General features: G+C 36.2%; 1 protein-coding gene across 1 annotated transcript in view; it reads left to right on the plus strand.

Moving 5' to 3' along the window:
• Positions 1-1,901: 1,901 nt before the first annotated feature.
• The window catches only part of LOC123547053 (WD repeat-containing protein 1-like), a 56,083-nt gene continuing 41,208 nt past the window's right edge, over positions 1,902-16,776 (plus strand). Inside the window, exons 1-3 of the mRNA XM_045333816.2 lie at positions 1,902-2,036; positions 8,373-8,494; positions 13,381-13,471. Of these exons, the coding sequence (XP_045189751.1) occupies positions 2,015-2,036; positions 8,373-8,494; positions 13,381-13,471 (235 nt within the window). The 5' untranslated portion in view covers positions 1,902-2,014. The remainder of the gene's footprint in view (positions 2,037-8,372; positions 8,495-13,380; positions 13,472-16,776) is intronic.

Raw genomic sequence — 16,776 nt, forward strand, 5'->3', positions numbered from 1 at the left:
AAAGTAAAAGAGATTCGAGTTTCTGCACGACTTTTATTAACTAAGTTTGAAAAAGAAAAGTAAAAAGGTGATGCAATAGCTGCATAAGTTTGGCGTATCTTAGTAAATGCACAAGTTTCGTGAATTTAAAAAGAAAATCGGGGGATGAAAACAACGCGAAATAATGAAATTTTCAGGAAATGCGCCTGTTTAAAAAAACGAGGAAGAAAGACGTGCAGTAAAGTATAAAACAATAAAATTGTAATGTTATTCCAAGTATTAAAACCTTTCAGGTTCTCTGACCGCTTTTAATAAATATAAAATATAAAATGAAAAGCATAACATGTATACACTTTTTCAAAACTGAATGCATGAGTAGTGGTTCAGCAGAACACCACTATTGTGTAGGAACCACCAACAATGCTTACAACATTGCCATGGAATTTGAAATAAATGAAAGTAATTCTATAGCGAACACCTGAAGATACTTGTTTCTATTATAGTGCATAAACTTTACCTTTAAAGTTTCATGCTGAAGTTGTATGTGATTTTATGCATCCATTTCAAAGAATTTTACTCCAGCCTTCGTAAGACTATAACGTGTAAAATGATGACAACAAACACCTTTGTCATACTGATTAAATTTTTGTACCTTTCTCAGACGTACGCGTCATCCAGTCATTTATGAAAGTGTCACAAAAATGTTCTCGACGTAAAGATGAAATGAACATAAGAATTTTCTACAAGTTCAAATGGTAATTATGATATTGAGACTTTGTAACACTGTATGTGAGACGTCGTCACATATTGTCTGTAATCGTTGCGGACTTGCAGCATTTATGTAGCTTACATAAGTTTATTTGTAACTAGTTCGTTGTATCTTCCAAAATGCTGCAAATAGCTAATATATCTTCCACACATCAAACTCGTCTTTTGAATTAGGAAAAAAACGTGAAATCAATTGTTTATTGCACATAATAAATGAATTAACAGGGTCAGTTGGAGCGACACCGTAACTTCATCGTTGAGATATGTCACATTAAATCGATGAGACTTGACTTACGTTGGAACGTAGTTCTCCTGGAGTGAAGACTGTGTAAACCGATGCAGGCTTATCTCGCGAATGTGTGACTAATAGACAACATGTGTAGAAGAGAAGATCTATGTGAATTTAAAATAATTTATACATGGGTATAGAATGCATTTTTATCTTGAACAGTTTAAAGTTCGTGAAAAAATCCGTCTCTGACAACAGTCAATCTCATGCGATATTGTAACATAATTAATATAATGTTTGTTGTGAGAATGAACTATTATTAATAAGCGCATGCCCAGGCCTTTATGGAAAGAAGTAAATATCTTTATACTATACTAGCAAAATTATACCAGTTAGTTTTATAACTAAGAACATTTATCAGACTTTCTAACCAACCTAATTCCAACGTCTTCTAGACGTCTAAGTCTGACGTCTATTAGACGTCGTGGATATGACGTTGGTTAGACGTTGGATTCAGGTCGCCGACGTCGCGACCAAAATCCCACGTCTAACCAACGTCGGTACGACGTCAGGTGTTTGCTGGGTACCTACCAGGTCTAACTTTACCCAAAGGTCCTCACACTCGGACTGAAGTTCGGGCATTTCTTGGGCTGTGATACAGTTTCTAATTGCAATGAAGACCCCTCCGCCTGCCTGCTTGATTCGGTCGCGACGGAAGATAGTCACTCACCTTTCCCGTGCGTATAATTCTTATCGCCCTGAGCGCCCTTGTTTTGTGACTTAAAAATTTTAAAATTAGAAATGATGCGTACAATAATTAAATTGTCATTAGTCAGGCCATGTTTATGGTAACTCGTGTAATATTTTCTTGATAATCATTCACCTTTATGGCTATATACGGCAGGTAGATTGCGAAACGAAAGTAGATTGTCCATATATGGTCTTTCAATGTCGCGCAAGCGCAGTAGAAGTTTACTTCCGTGTTTATAGACCGGCGGAACTCTTTTGGGTTTTAATAGTTAATTTGCAGCAAGAAACATGCCTGGTCCGATAGATTTAAGTAAGTAGCTTACTCTTTTGCACAGCTGTTTATTTAGTATAGAATGACGAGTAAACTGGCTGATTCGTACCAAGGTAAAAGGAACTGTTAGTAAACCGGAAGTAGGAAATCCTTATTCTTAAAACTCGAATTATTTCAATTCTTTGCAAAGTTTACAGGTTTGTATCGAAACAAAAACGACATTTGCCGATCTGAATATATTCATGGCTTTTAAAGATAGGCATACATATTTGATCTATCATATATTGTTACAAACCGTATATTGAAATTCGTCCTCCGTTATTTTCGACCACAGAGGTGTTCCACTTTCTGTTTATTTATATCAGGTACATTGTGTACCACTTTAAGCCAAAGTGTTCCACTTATTATTTGTACAAGGTGATATGTGTACCAGATATAGAATATGTCATAAAAAACAAGTGAAGGTTTGTTAGTTAAGGTACTTCCACAAATTGAAATTAGAAATTCATGTGAAAAATCAGAATCCTCGAAACAGCTTTCGAAATGCAAGGACACAAAAAATATATGATAAAAGTTGAAACGATATATCTGTAGGTAAACTTGCGAGCATGAAAGCTACGCTGAACCCTATCTCCACAGTGCTTTGGATGAAAATGAGTGAACATTTTTGGTGCAAAATTTCGGTATCGTATGCAACCTAAATTGCTATAAAATATTTATTTTCAAATCAAAGAAATGCCAAAATAGTGCACACGAGCGTTACTTTTTCAAGAAAATATCGTTAAACATTCTAATGCGCAAAACACGTGCACAGTTTTTCTAAAATATTTCGCCGCCATGTTTATTTCAAGGAATTAAATATATGATTGTTCTTTTACCTGAGATTTCCATACTGAAATATATATGCCTCCTTATTCATGGTTAGAGATATCCATTTAGTACAGTTACGCACTGCCCGATCTCCTTAATCTGTTACCGATCCTTTACATTTAAAGAATAAACGCAATGTGTAATGATAGTTTTTCGCTTTACACACCACCTTTGGACAAGAAAGGCGTTTCACTTAAAATGTGTAAGCATCCGCTGGCAAAATATTATTGAAAGATCGGAACTTTTTCTAAAATAAAGTTCAATTTCAATCATTTTCAAAAACTGGAAATATTGCACATTGTGTTGAATACATAAATAAAACAAAAATCCCCAAAATAAACCATTTTAGAACTTTTCAGGGAACTATACGTTTCAGCCGAACAACGCATTTCAGGATGACACAAAACTGGTTTCTCTTTGTAAACAGTGTCAAAGTTCACCTGAGGGACATTGCTGAAAAAGTAAAAGTGCTTACTTGTTTCAGTTTTACATCCTGTAGAAAACGATCAACTTTCAACTTTAAATGTATATATGTTCTAAAATTATTCCAATATCAAAAACCATCCGATCTTTTCCGTGAGAAATAAAACGAAGCAAAGTTAACTATTTGTTTACACTTTAACCATGTGAAATTAAAGGCATGTACTATCACGAGACTCCCGTGCATTTTGAACCTCGTGGTAAATAAACTGAATTTATGTTGCCTCAGCTGTGCCAGTTTTTTTGTTAATTTCAGAGAACATACAATAAAGAAGTGTTTATGAGATTATGCATATGTACGAATATCTACTAGTCTAATTTATATTAACGATGATAGAAAACAAGTGTGCACTCGGCAAATAGCAAGTCTATTATTTTCAGGTGTATACTGAACACTGATCCCAATGTTCGTAATTTTCAGATAAAGAAGTCGTTGTCCTTGGTTTTGTAGACAGTCTTAGTACTGGACCGCTGCTTCCGCTGTCAACACCGCAGTGACTACTAATGTAAAGTCAGTGTCCATTTCTATGCCGGAATTTCAATACATATTTATTGTAGGGATAATACACGCTTTTTGTGTGTGTATTAACGTCTGCAGAAGCCCGCGGGATTGTTTGTGACCGTGACCGAAGGTCGCTATTCTTGCATAAAAATATATTTCACGACGATTTATGTATTGTTTTCATATGTATTGACTTCATGATTCCGGTACATTTTTACTTACCATTCCAGTTGTTCTTGGAAACGGTAAACATGTTTTAAATATCCGACTCCAGGTCCCGGAAATAAACATCACTATCAAAAGCACATCCTGAAGGTTTTTAAGCGATTTTTTCTCTCTCATTATTACAATATAAAATTACCGATAATTTTTCATATCAGTTCATAATTTGGTGGACTCGATCACAACTTCAAGAATAATATTTTTACATTCGAGTTATATTGGAGTACGGATGAGTACGAACGTAGTGTCATGTTTCCAAGCTGTTTATATAATTTCTTCGAGAAATTAGATAAAAACATGCTGACTGATACTTAACAAAATCATAAATATAATACCTAAAAACAAAGAATCGTACAGGTAAACACGCAATTCTTTAAAATTTTGGATCGTTGCAAATCTTGTTCACATTGTCTGAGACTTCTCTTACAATTTTAGGCAGTATGGTACACCATACATAGAAAAATCATTGTCCGCACATTGCACTACTTTTATGTATGCTGAAAATAGCAATATGTACAGATTTATTTTTGTTTTAATACATAAGGTGGTCAGATTTGAAAACAGATTTTGTACTAAGTTTAGTTCTATTCGGTAAGACAATTCTCCTATGCACTAATTGATACTTTGAACTAACTTTTGCCATTCATGAATTTTTAATAAAGTATTTTGAAAGGATTTATAAATCTAACCAAAAATTTGGAAAAATACAGGTAAAATATCTTCTTTGTTTATTTCCAAATTTTAGTTTTACTTTTTATACAGCTACTTTTACTTCAGATCTTGCAAACTGAGCTGTTTTTGTACTCTGGAACAGCTGCATTTGAAAGCTTTTTTTCACTATATTTTCACACCTCAAATGAAGGTCACTCTAAATTCAAGATGGCGGAAGTACCTTAAAGTTTATGTAAGTGTATGTGTAATTGGTTTTGTGTTTGTTAGAGGGCCTCATTGAAAATAGGATTTGTATGTTATGTATGAAACTTAATGAGTTTTACCCTCTTTAAATAAAGAATTTATTATTATTATTATTATTATCAAGTGTAGTCCAACTAATTTGATGTGATCCTAGGAAATACCAAGTTATTTTTCCTATGGGCAATAATATCTCCACTTGCATCAAACACTCGAAATACCAAAATCGTGGTGGAAATTTCCGATGAAATTGTCATCACTGCCAATTTGGATTTAAATGCTCATTTTGTTGCGAATATGAGATAAATTCAAACAAAACTTACATGTATCAAACGGGGATTCAATTCCTCGTTGATTTATGTGAAAAATTATCAAATAATTTCCAAAATTACAAATTTTCTGGTGATTTAAACCTATGTATGTAATGTACAAGATTAACATTTACCGCTTCTACCCAGCAGTGTGCGCAAGAGATAAAACCAATAACTTTACATGACTGCACATACTGTGATTTATCCTCCATAATCTGACAGTCAAATTATTTTGACTAAGTTTGGTAGAAAATGTAATATAAAATAAGATTTAATCAATATTCAACTAAAACTTGAATCTTAATGGTTTACAGATACCTAAACATTCACACAATTAATTATCGTTTCTTCTGAAATGTAATTATCCGAGGAACTCCAAATGAATATACATGTACTGTTCCATGTGGATTAATTCACCCATTTATTTTGTTATTTAACAATAATTAATTGGCACATGATGTAACAACTTATTTTATAATCAATAAATGGACACAAGTGGAAGTAACTGTAAACGTGAAACATTCCCTTGTATCTCATTATGGTCACCAAACGTTCAAAAAACATAAATACCCTAATTATTATTGTACCCCCCGACAACAAAGTTGTAAGGGGGGGTATACTGGTTTCAGGTTGTCTGTCTGTCTGTCCGTCTGTCTGTCTGTCCGTCTGTCCGTAGACGCAATCTTGTGCGCACCATCTCTCCTTATCCCCTTGACAGAATTTAATGAAACTTCACACAAGTGATCAGTACCAACAGTAGTTGTGCATGGGGCATGTTAGGTTCTTTTAGAAAAAAAATTTGCAGAGTTATGGGACTTTGTTTTTTTGTTACTATACTATATACATAGACACAATCTTGTGCGCACCATCTCTCCTCATCCCCTTGACACAATTTAATGAAACTTCACACAACTGATCAGTAACAACAGTAGTTGTGCATGGGGCATGTTAGGTTCTTTCAGAAAATTTTTTTGCAGAGTTATGGGACTTTGTTTTTTTGTTACTATACTATATACATAGACACAATCTTGTGCGCACCATCTCTCCTCATCCCCTTGACACAATTTAATGAAACTTCACACAACTGATCAGTAACAACAGTAGTTGTGCATGGGGCATGTTAGGTTCTTTCAGCGACAAAAATTGCAGAGTTATGGGACTTTGTTTCTTGTTAACATACTATGTACATACAGCCTGCATATGCAATCTTGTGCGTGCCTAATCTACCAAACCCTTCCACACAATTTAATGAAACTTCACACAAGTGATCAGTACCAACCCTAGTTGTGCATGGTGCATGTTACATTCTTTTAGATAAATATTCTGCATAGTTATGGGACTTTGTTTTTTGTTACTATACTGTATACATACAGTCCACATAATTATGCAGTCTTGTGTGTGTCAAATTCAATGTACGGTACTGTGTCAGTGCATGCGGGGGGTACATTCATCACCTTTAGAGAAAGCTCTAGTTTTAAATGGTTTGTAACAGCATAATTTAAGATCACTTTGTCTAATCTATTTTGTGCCAGTTTCATTCCTCTTTATTTATTTGGTGTTCCTCGGATATTTACGTTTCAGAAGAAAAGGTTAAAAATTAGAGCACCTGACTTGCAAGCAGGGGGGTCATTGGTTTGAGTCCTATACTGGACATTATTGTACCCCCCGACAACAAAGTTGTAAGGGGGGGGGGGGTATACTGGTTTCAGGTTGTCTGTCTGTCCGTCTGTCTGTCTGTCCGTCTGGCCGTCTGTCCGTAGACGCAATCTTGTGCGCACCAATCTCCTTATCCCCTTGACAGAATTTAATGAAACCTCACACAAGTGATCAGTACCAACAGTAGTTGTGCATAGGGCATGTTAGGTTCTTTTAGAAAAAAAATTTGCAGAGTTATGGGACTTTGTTTTTTTGTTACTATACTATATACATAGACACAATCTCTTGTGTGCCTAATCTTCCAAACCCTTGCACACAATTTAATGAAACTTCACACAAGTGATCAGTACTGACAGTAGTTGTGCATGGGGCATGTTAGGTTCTTTTAGAAAAAAAAATTGTAGAGTTATGGGACTTTGTTTTTTTGTTACTATACTATAAACATAGACACAATCTTGTGCGCACCATCTCTCCTCATCCCCTTGACACAATTTAATGAAACTTCACACAAGTGATCAGTAACAACAGTAGTTGTGCCTGGGGCATGTTAGGTTCTTTCACAAAAAAAATTTGCAGAGTTATGGGACTTTGTTTCATGTTAACATACTATGTACATACAGTCTGCATATGCAATCTTGTGCGTGCCTAATCTACCAAACCCTTACGCACAATTTAATGAAACTTTGCACAAGTGATCAGTACCAACCCTAGTTGTGCATGGTGCATGTTACATTCTTTTAGATTAATATTCTGCATAGTTATGGGACTTTGTTTTTTGTTACTGTACTTATACATACAGTCTATATACATACAGTCCACATAATAATGCAATCTTGTGTGCGTCAAATTGCAATGTACTGTGTCAGTGCATGCGGGGGGTACATTCATCACCTTAAGTGATAGCTCTAGTTCTTCTTAAAAGGACAACATTAGCGAAAATGTAAATTTGCAGGCTACAGTGACCAGTTTATATAGAGCATGCAGCTTGCAGGGGCTATACTTTGTTGGAAGCTGAATAGTTGATACCTTGTTCTTGAATCCTTTTTAAAGGAAGGCTGAGTGGCCAGTTATGCAAGGCAAGTGGTATTTGCAAGGTGCTTTACTCTGTTGGAAGCTGAACTTAAATCTTATCATGCTTGACACGATTGATTCTGCCTTTGTGACCAGTGTAGATCATGATCAGCCTGCATATCTGTGCAGTCTTATCAAGATCTGCACTGTTCGCCATTCAGTCAGTATCTTTTTGGTAAGCACCCCTTTTAACAGTCAATTGGTACTGTCCAAAAATCCAAATAGCAGGGTAAGGGTAAATAAAGAAATATTTGTCTTTGAAGGGAGGTATTTGCTCTTCAGAGGTGTTGTTTACATAGATAGATCTCTAGGTATTTTGGATCACTTGTTCATTTAACTTTCTTGTTTCAGAGTGCACATTTGCTTCTTTGCCTAGGACAACAAGAGGGAAGGCCATAGTTCTTGGTGGGGATCCAAAGGGAGAAAATTTTCTGTATTGCAATACAAACAATGTCTACATCAAAGATATTAATGTAAGTAAATACCATTACCATTATATTGCTTGCTTCAGTTGCAGAAATTTGCTGCCAGTTCATGTACTTGTTCTAGGAGGGTTTCTGTGTAGAATTTTAATCACTGAAGGTTTAATTCAGTTATGGTACTTAAAACCTCGCCTTAAAAGTTCTTTTAGGAAAAGACACTCAGTTTTTTTAATGGTAAGTCAAATAATTATGAGTTTGGTACAGTATATATGATGTGTATACCCATCTACAGGGGCGTCGGAAGTGGGGCGCAGGGGCCGCGACCGTGGCTCCAATAATTTGCCAAAAAATGATTTTTTGTAAATTAATAAGTTGGAGTCGCAGGTCCGCGGACCCAATATTTTGTACAGTATATTAAATTTTGCTTCGCGTTAAACAATACACACTGTCCAGATTAGTGTGTTACTGTGTTACTCAAAAAATGATATTTCAAACAAAAATAAGAAATGAATGTAACATGAATGATTATTGTTCTATACATTAAATACAAAAAAAAAACATACATGCATTCTTTGTATTGCGTTATACATTATTAATTCTGATAAGTGTTTATTAAACTTTATTTTGCTTATAGTCATGTAAATAGTAAGAAAATACTGGAGACTTGAGCTGCAATTCAGTACCCTTAAAATGCACCAGAACTCACCATTTATGGTCTAGTTTAAAAAAAAATTCAGGGGGAGGTCCCCCTTACCCCACAGACACTTGGGGTTCGGACCTCCACACACCCCATTCTCCTCCGCCCCTGGTTAAGTCTAGCCAATATATTTTAGCATTTTACCATGTATTGAGCATAGGTGACGATCATAAAACGCATTTTGTAACATTTCAGCGTGTTTTTAAAAAATGCATTTTTGCCATCAATGCTCTCAGTATTACAAGATATGAAACATCTCACAGACACTAGGGAAACAATAGTCAGTTAAACGTTTAAATGAACTCCTACCAATGAATCACTGGTATCAATCGTCAGATCTGTTACCATTCTGTCAAATGACACCGGTCCCGACAACTGTCATTTGTATTCCGACGAGAAATCAATATATAATATAAATCAGTCTTTCTAAATTCTATGGAATACTTCCTTGCGAATAGATCCCTGCTTTGAACTGCGCATACCATTGCCGGGTACCAAAATTGATACCGTTTCGACTGCATTATACTGGATTATCGCTTCAGCACATGTTACACGAGGTTTGTTTACATAAAGAAGTGATGATCTGGTTTAACATAGCCGTAAGAGTAACAATTTTGGTTCCCGGTTTATGACATGTGCTACACAAAGCGAGGGTCCAGCGCAAGCAAGTGTTCCCATTGTTCGTGCGATGTTGCATATCTTGTAGTTCTGAGAGCATTGATGGTAAAAATACATTTTTTAAAAACGCGCTGAAATGTTACAAAATGCGTTTTATGATCGTCACGTATGTTTAATACATGGTGAAATGCTAAAATATATTGGCTAAACTTAACCAGGGGCAGAAGAGAATGGGGTGTGTGGAGGTCCAAGCCCCAAGTGTCTGTGCCTTACCCCCCTTACGGGAGCGGGATGACCTCGCGGCCCCAATATCAAACACCTGCCGACGCCCCTGATCTACTTGTGAACGGCTAATAATAAAATGTTAAGACATAATTAAACTATATAAAGTATAAGCAACATGTAGAATAGTTTAGTGTAATTGTCAATTTTCATGCTAATTTTAACTTTACAATACAAATTATATAAACATAGATTTCACCATTCCTGCATTTGCAGAAGGTAGCTAAAAAGAGAATACAAATTGCTATCATGTTTTTCGTGAGATAAAAGGGTTATAGATACTTCCGTATCCTGTCAGATGCTATATATTTAAAACCACAAAAATAAACGAGTGCAATTTTTAGCTCACCTGTCACAAAGTGACAAGGTGAGCTTTTGTGATCGCGCGGTGTCCGTCGTCCGTCGTCCGTGCGTGCGTCCGTCCGTCCGTAAACTTTTGCTTGTGACCACTCTAGAGGTCACATTTTTCATGGGATCTTTATGAAAGTTGGTCAAGATGTTCATCTTGATGATATCTAGGTCAAGTTCGAAACTGGGTCACGTGCCATCAAAAACTAGGTCAGTAGGTCTAAAAATAGAAAAACCTTGTGACCTCTCTAGAGGCCATATATTTCACAAGATCTTCATGAAAATTGGTCAGAATGTTCACCTTGATGATTTCTAGGTCAAGTTCGAAACTGGGTCACGTGCCATCAAAAACTAGGTCAGTAGGTCTAAAAATAGAAAAACCTTGTGACCTCTCTAGAGGCCATATATTTCACAAGATCTTCATGAAAATTGGTCAGAATGTTCACCTTGATGATTTCTAGGTCAAGTTCGAAACTGGGTCACGTGCCATCAAAAACTAGGTCAGTAGGTCAAATAATAGAAAAACCTTGTGACCTCTCTAAAGGTCATATTTTTCATGGGATCTGTATGAAAGTTGGTCTGAATGTTCATCTTGATGATATCTAGGTCAAGTTCGAAACTGGGTCACGTGCGGTCAAAAACTAGGTCAGTAGGTCTAAAAATAGAAAAACCTTGTGACCTCTCTAGAGGCCATATATTTCATGAGATCTTCATGAAAGTTGGTCTGAATGTTTACCTTGATGATATCTAGGTCAAGTTCGAAAGTGGGTCACGTGCCTTCAAAAACTAGGTCAGTAGGTCAAATAATATAAAAAGCTTGTGACCTCTCTAGAGGCCATATTTTTCATGGGATCTGTATGAAAAGTGGTCTGAATGTTCATCTTGATGATATCTAGGTCAAGTTCGAAAGTGGGTCACGTGTCGTCAAAAACTAGGTCAGTAGGTCAAATAATAGAAAAACCTTGTGACCTCTCTAAAGGCTATATTTTTCATGGGATCTGTATGAAAATTGGTCTGAATGTTCATCTTGATGATATCTAGGACAAGTTCGAAACAGGGTCATGTGCGGTCAAAAACTAGGTCAGTAGGTCTAAAAATAGAAAAACCTTGTGACCTCTCTAGAGGCCATACTTGTGAATGGATCTCCATAAAAATTAGTCAGATTGTTCATCTTGATGATATCTAGGTCAGATTTGAAACTGGGTCACGTGCCATAAAAAACTAGGTCAGTAGGTCAAATAATAAAAAAAAACTTGTAACCTCTCTAGAGGCCATACTTTTCATGGGATCTGTATGGAAGTTGGTCTGAATGTTCATCTTGATGATATCTAGTTCAAATTTGAAACTGGGTCAACTGCGGTCAAAAACTAGGTCAGTAGGTCTAAAAATAGAAAAACCTTTTGACCACTCTAGAGGCCATTTTTTTCAATGGATCTTCATGAAAATTGATCTGAATGTTCACCTTGATGATATCTATGTCAGTTTCGAAACTGGGTCACGTGCCATCAAAAACTAGGTCAGTAGGTATAAAAATAGAAAAACCTTGTGACCTCTCTAGAGGCCATATTTTTCATGAGATCTGCATGAAAATTAGTGAGAATGTTCACCTTGATGATATCTGGATAAAATTCAAAACAGGGTCACGTACCTTCGAAAACTAGGTCAAATAATAGAAAAACCTTGTGACCTCTCTAGAGACCATATTTTTCAATGGATCTTCATGAAAATTAGTCAGAATTTTTATCTTGATAATATCTAGGTCAAGTTCAAAACTGGGTCACATGAGCTCAAAAACTAGGTCACTATGTCAAATAATAGAAAAAATGACATCATACTCGAAACTGGGTCATGTGGGAAGAGGTGAGCGATTCAGGACCATCATGGTCCTCTTGTTTAAATCATCTGTTTTTGATAGATAAATGATGGTCTTTTCTCTGCAAATACCATTTTCAGTACACATACTGGTTACCAGACCTCGAGACAGCCATAAAGTACTGGTTACCGGAACCCTAGCCACTGCCTATACTTTATATAATCCTATTTACTTTGGACTTTGGTCCCCTCAACCTTGTTCAATCATTTTGTCATATAGAGAATGTTCCTTTATAGTATGTTTATTATACTGTGAGTTTCTCTATTCGTGTGTGTTGTGTTAAATCCATGAAATTAAATCCCAACTTAGAAAAAAGAAATTCCCATTCACTTAATCTTCAAATGTTGAAATTCAAAAGATTTAGCTCAGTTTTTTGCCAAACCTCGAAATTTCATGCCCTTCAAATTTTGAATGAATTTACTGTATTAATGGGACTGGATTATTTCAGATTTTGGCTAAATATCTTCTTTCACAAACTGTTTTCGGATTTGAATGGAAAAAATAGTTAAATCTACTAAAGTTTGACAGCATGCATTTCCATAACATATAATCTGTCAGTCACTACTTCCAAAGCCGTCTTAAGAAATACATGTATAGCATAATTTCCTGATACCTTAAAATTTCTCTTTTTTTTGTTGTCATACAATCTGGAGGTCAAAATAAAAAATAAAAATAAAAAAAATGTTCAAAAATCAGCTGGGATTGTTGTTTTGATACTTCCATGATATTGCTTCTTGAGGGTTAGATAACACAGAAACATTTACATTAAATTAACTTATAAAGGTCATATTCACCTTGCTTTGCTATTTAAAAAAAAGAACAATGTTAGAGTGAAAGAACTGTTATAAATGATAACTCATTCATTACAGTGTTTAAAAGTTACAACAAGAATTAAAGAATGAATTTAAAATATAGCTGTTTATTAACCTTTAGCCTGTTGGCAGCAAGTAGTTTTGCCTTTGCTGGCTCAGATCATGGTCTGCACTGTTCGCTATTCAGTCAGTAAATTTTCCATGAACATCCTTTTGAATGGTAAGTGGTACTGCCCAAATTGAATGATGGACTAGTCCATTTTAGAAATTTAGGAGGGCAAAGGTTAATATGCTGTTCACATTTCAGGACCCTTCGAAGTGCGATGTGTATGCAGATCATGCAGCAGCGCCGAATGTGGCCAAGTATGCACCTTCTAGATTCTACATTGCCTCTGGAGGTATGCTTTGATATCTCAGTTGAAGGGTCTGCCTAGTTTACTCAGTAGGTAGAGCACAAGACTGTCAGTAGTGAAGTTGTGAGTTCAGAAATACAGACAAAATCCCCCTCTCCCCTGTTTGATTTGACAAAGGCGGATGAACCACCATGGTAGCCTAGTGGTAGAGCGCCCGCTTTGAGTTCAGGAGGTCGTGGATTTGATCCCTGGCTGCGTCATACCAAAGACATAAAAAATTGTACTAGTAGCTTCCTCGCTTTGTGTTCAGCAATAAGAGGATAGTGCTAGGACTGGTCAGTCCAGTGTCAGTATAATGTGACTTGGTGGCATATTATGTCATGTGAGTACATCAAGATATTTCAGTAAGGCAGCACTATAAAGTTGGGCATTGTGCTCACTGCTAGACACCATCGTTTATATGACTGAAAAATTGTTGAAAAAGACGTTAAACCCAAACACACACACACACACACACAAAGGTGGACGAAACCCCCTTTCCTTTTTTAACAATTATACCTAATTTTTTACTTTGTGATTGGAAGGGAACCTTACAATCGTTACTTATCATCAGTAAAATTGTAAGTTTTTCATTTTTTTTTATCTAGGTTAAATTTTAAAGTTTTTATTCAACAAAATCAAAGGGGGACTTTGGCCTCCTTGGTCAAATTGACAAGGAGGCAGGGGATTTGTCAGAGTGGGGTGGGGTGGATTTTGTCCTACATCGGTGAGTACAAACTCTCATGTGAGGAAAATGTTCTCTTAGGCAGTTTGACCAAAGACAATATCTCTGAAGTTCTTCATTAACTTCTGTCTGTATATTGATTAGTTACGAGTTAACTCTACAGAGTATTAGCCAGTGTTGGAATGGACAAGTTTTAGGAACACTATAGGTCTAGGTAAGCTTATCAACTATACAACAATGTCAAACAAGCACTTATTATTTGTAGCTTAGCTTTTATTACCTTGATTGTAATAATAATTTGATGCATGTTGAGTGAAGCCATTATTGGGTGTTTTTGGTTGAGATAGTTTTGATTACATTGATTTAGATAAGCTGAAATTGGGTGGGTAGGGAAGGGAGGGGATAGTATTTATATCATTGATTTCAACCATTAGCTTAGTGAAGGGTGGGTGAGGAAGGGACTGGATAGTTTCAAACACATTGATTTAGGCCATTAGCTGAGTGAAGGTGAGGTGGGGAAGAGAGGTGATAGTTTTAATCACATTGATTTAGACTACCAGTATATATTTTTAGCTCACCTGTCACATAGTGACAAGGTGAGCTTTTGTGATCACCCTTCGTCCGTCGTCAGTCCGTCCGTCCGTGCGTCCGTTTGTCAACAATTTCTTGTCTGCACGATAGTGGTTTCATTTATGATTTTACTTTTAGCTCACCTGTCACATGATCACCCGTCGTCCGTCCGTGCGTCCGTCAACAATTTCTTGTCTGCTCGATAGTGGTTTCATTTATGATTTTATTTTAATCAAACTTGCACACAACTTGTATCACTATAAGACCTTCGTTCCTTTCTTGAACTGGCGAGATTCCGTTATAGGTTCCAGAGTTATGGCCCCTGAAAGGGCCAGAATTAGCTATTTTGACCTTGTCTGCACAATAGCAGCTTCATTTATGATTTGAATTTAATCAAACTTGCACAAAACTTGTGTTGCCATAAGATCTTAGTTCCTTTGTTGAACCGGCCAGATCCCATAATTGGTTCCAGAGTTATGGCCCCTGAAAGGGCCAAAATTAGCTATTTTGACCTTGTCTGCACAATAGCAACTTCATTTATGATTTGATTTTAACCAAACTTGCACACAACTTGTATCACCACAAGATCTTGGGTCCTATCTTGAACTGGCTAGATTCCATCATTGGTTCCAGAGTTATGGCCCCTTAAAGGTCCAAAATTGGCTATTTTGGCTTTTGCAGCCATATAGAGACTTCATTTATGGTTTTATTTGATACAAACTTCCAAAATATCTTCAACAACAATAAATCTTGGAATCCATGACAAATCAGATCCAATTGTAGGTTCCAGAGTTATTTTATATCTGATTACCTCCCCTGATTGTAGTCAAAATGGAATTATATCAGTAAGTACTTATAGGACTCGTTTGAAATTTCATTATTGTCTTTAGTTGGACTGAGCCAATCAGGGTAGATAACTATGGACTGATTCTGCACAATAGCAGCTTTATTTATGATTTGATTTTTGCCAAACTGGCACACAACTTGTATCACCATAAGTTCTTGGTTTCTTTCTTGAACTGGCCAGATTCCATTATGGGTTCCAGAGTTATGGCCCCTGAAAGGGCCAGAATTAGCTATTTTGACCTTGTCTGCACAATAGCAGCTTCATTTATGATTTTATTTTAATCAAACTTGCACACAACTTGTGTCACCATAAGATCTCGGTTTCTTTCATGAACTGGCGAGATTCCTTTATGGATTCCAGAGTTATGGCCCCTGAAAGGGCCAGAATTAGCTATTTTGACCTTGTCTGCACAATAGCAGCTCTATTTATGATTTGAATTTAATCAAACTTGCACAAAACTTGTGTCACCATAAGATCTCAGTCCCTTTCTTGAACCGGCCAGATCCCATAATGGGTTCCAGAGTTATGGCCCCTGAAAGGGCCAGAATTAGCTATTTTGACCTTGTCTGCACAATAGCAACTTCATTTGTGATTTGATTTTAACCAAACTTGCACAAAACTTGTATCACCACAAGATCTTGCTTCTTTTCTTCAACTGGCCAGATTCCATCATGGGTTCTAGAGTTATGGCCCCTTAAAGGTCCAAAATTGGCTATTTTGGCTTTTGCAGTCATATAGAGACTTCATTTATGGTTTTATTTGATACAAACTTCCAAAATATCTTCAACAACAATAAATCTTGGATTCCATGACAAATCAGATCCAATCATAGGCTCCAGAGTTAGTTTATATCTGATTACCTCCCCTGATTGGAATCAAAATGGATTTATATCAGTAAGTACTTACAGCACTTATTTGAAATTTCATTATTGTTATTAGTTGGACTGAGGCAATCAGGGTAGATAACTGTGGACTGATTTTATTTCAAATTACCTCCCTTTATTTCAAATTAGAATTGTTATATCTCCATAACTACTGAAGATACTGATCTGAAGTATCATTTATGTCAACAGATTTATTTGGCAGATCCTTCTTTTGTCCACTTACAATATTTAGTCTGTCGGTCTGTCTGCAATTTTCATGTCCGGTCCATAGCAAGACCCAGGTCCGTAGCTCAAAGGTCAAGGTCACACTTAGACATTAAAGGAT

This window comes from Mercenaria mercenaria, chromosome 9, assembly GCF_021730395.1.
Source record: "Mercenaria mercenaria strain notata chromosome 9, MADL_Memer_1, whole genome shotgun sequence".
NCBI classification, from domain to species: domain Eukaryota; kingdom Metazoa; phylum Mollusca; class Bivalvia; order Venerida; family Veneridae; genus Mercenaria; species Mercenaria mercenaria.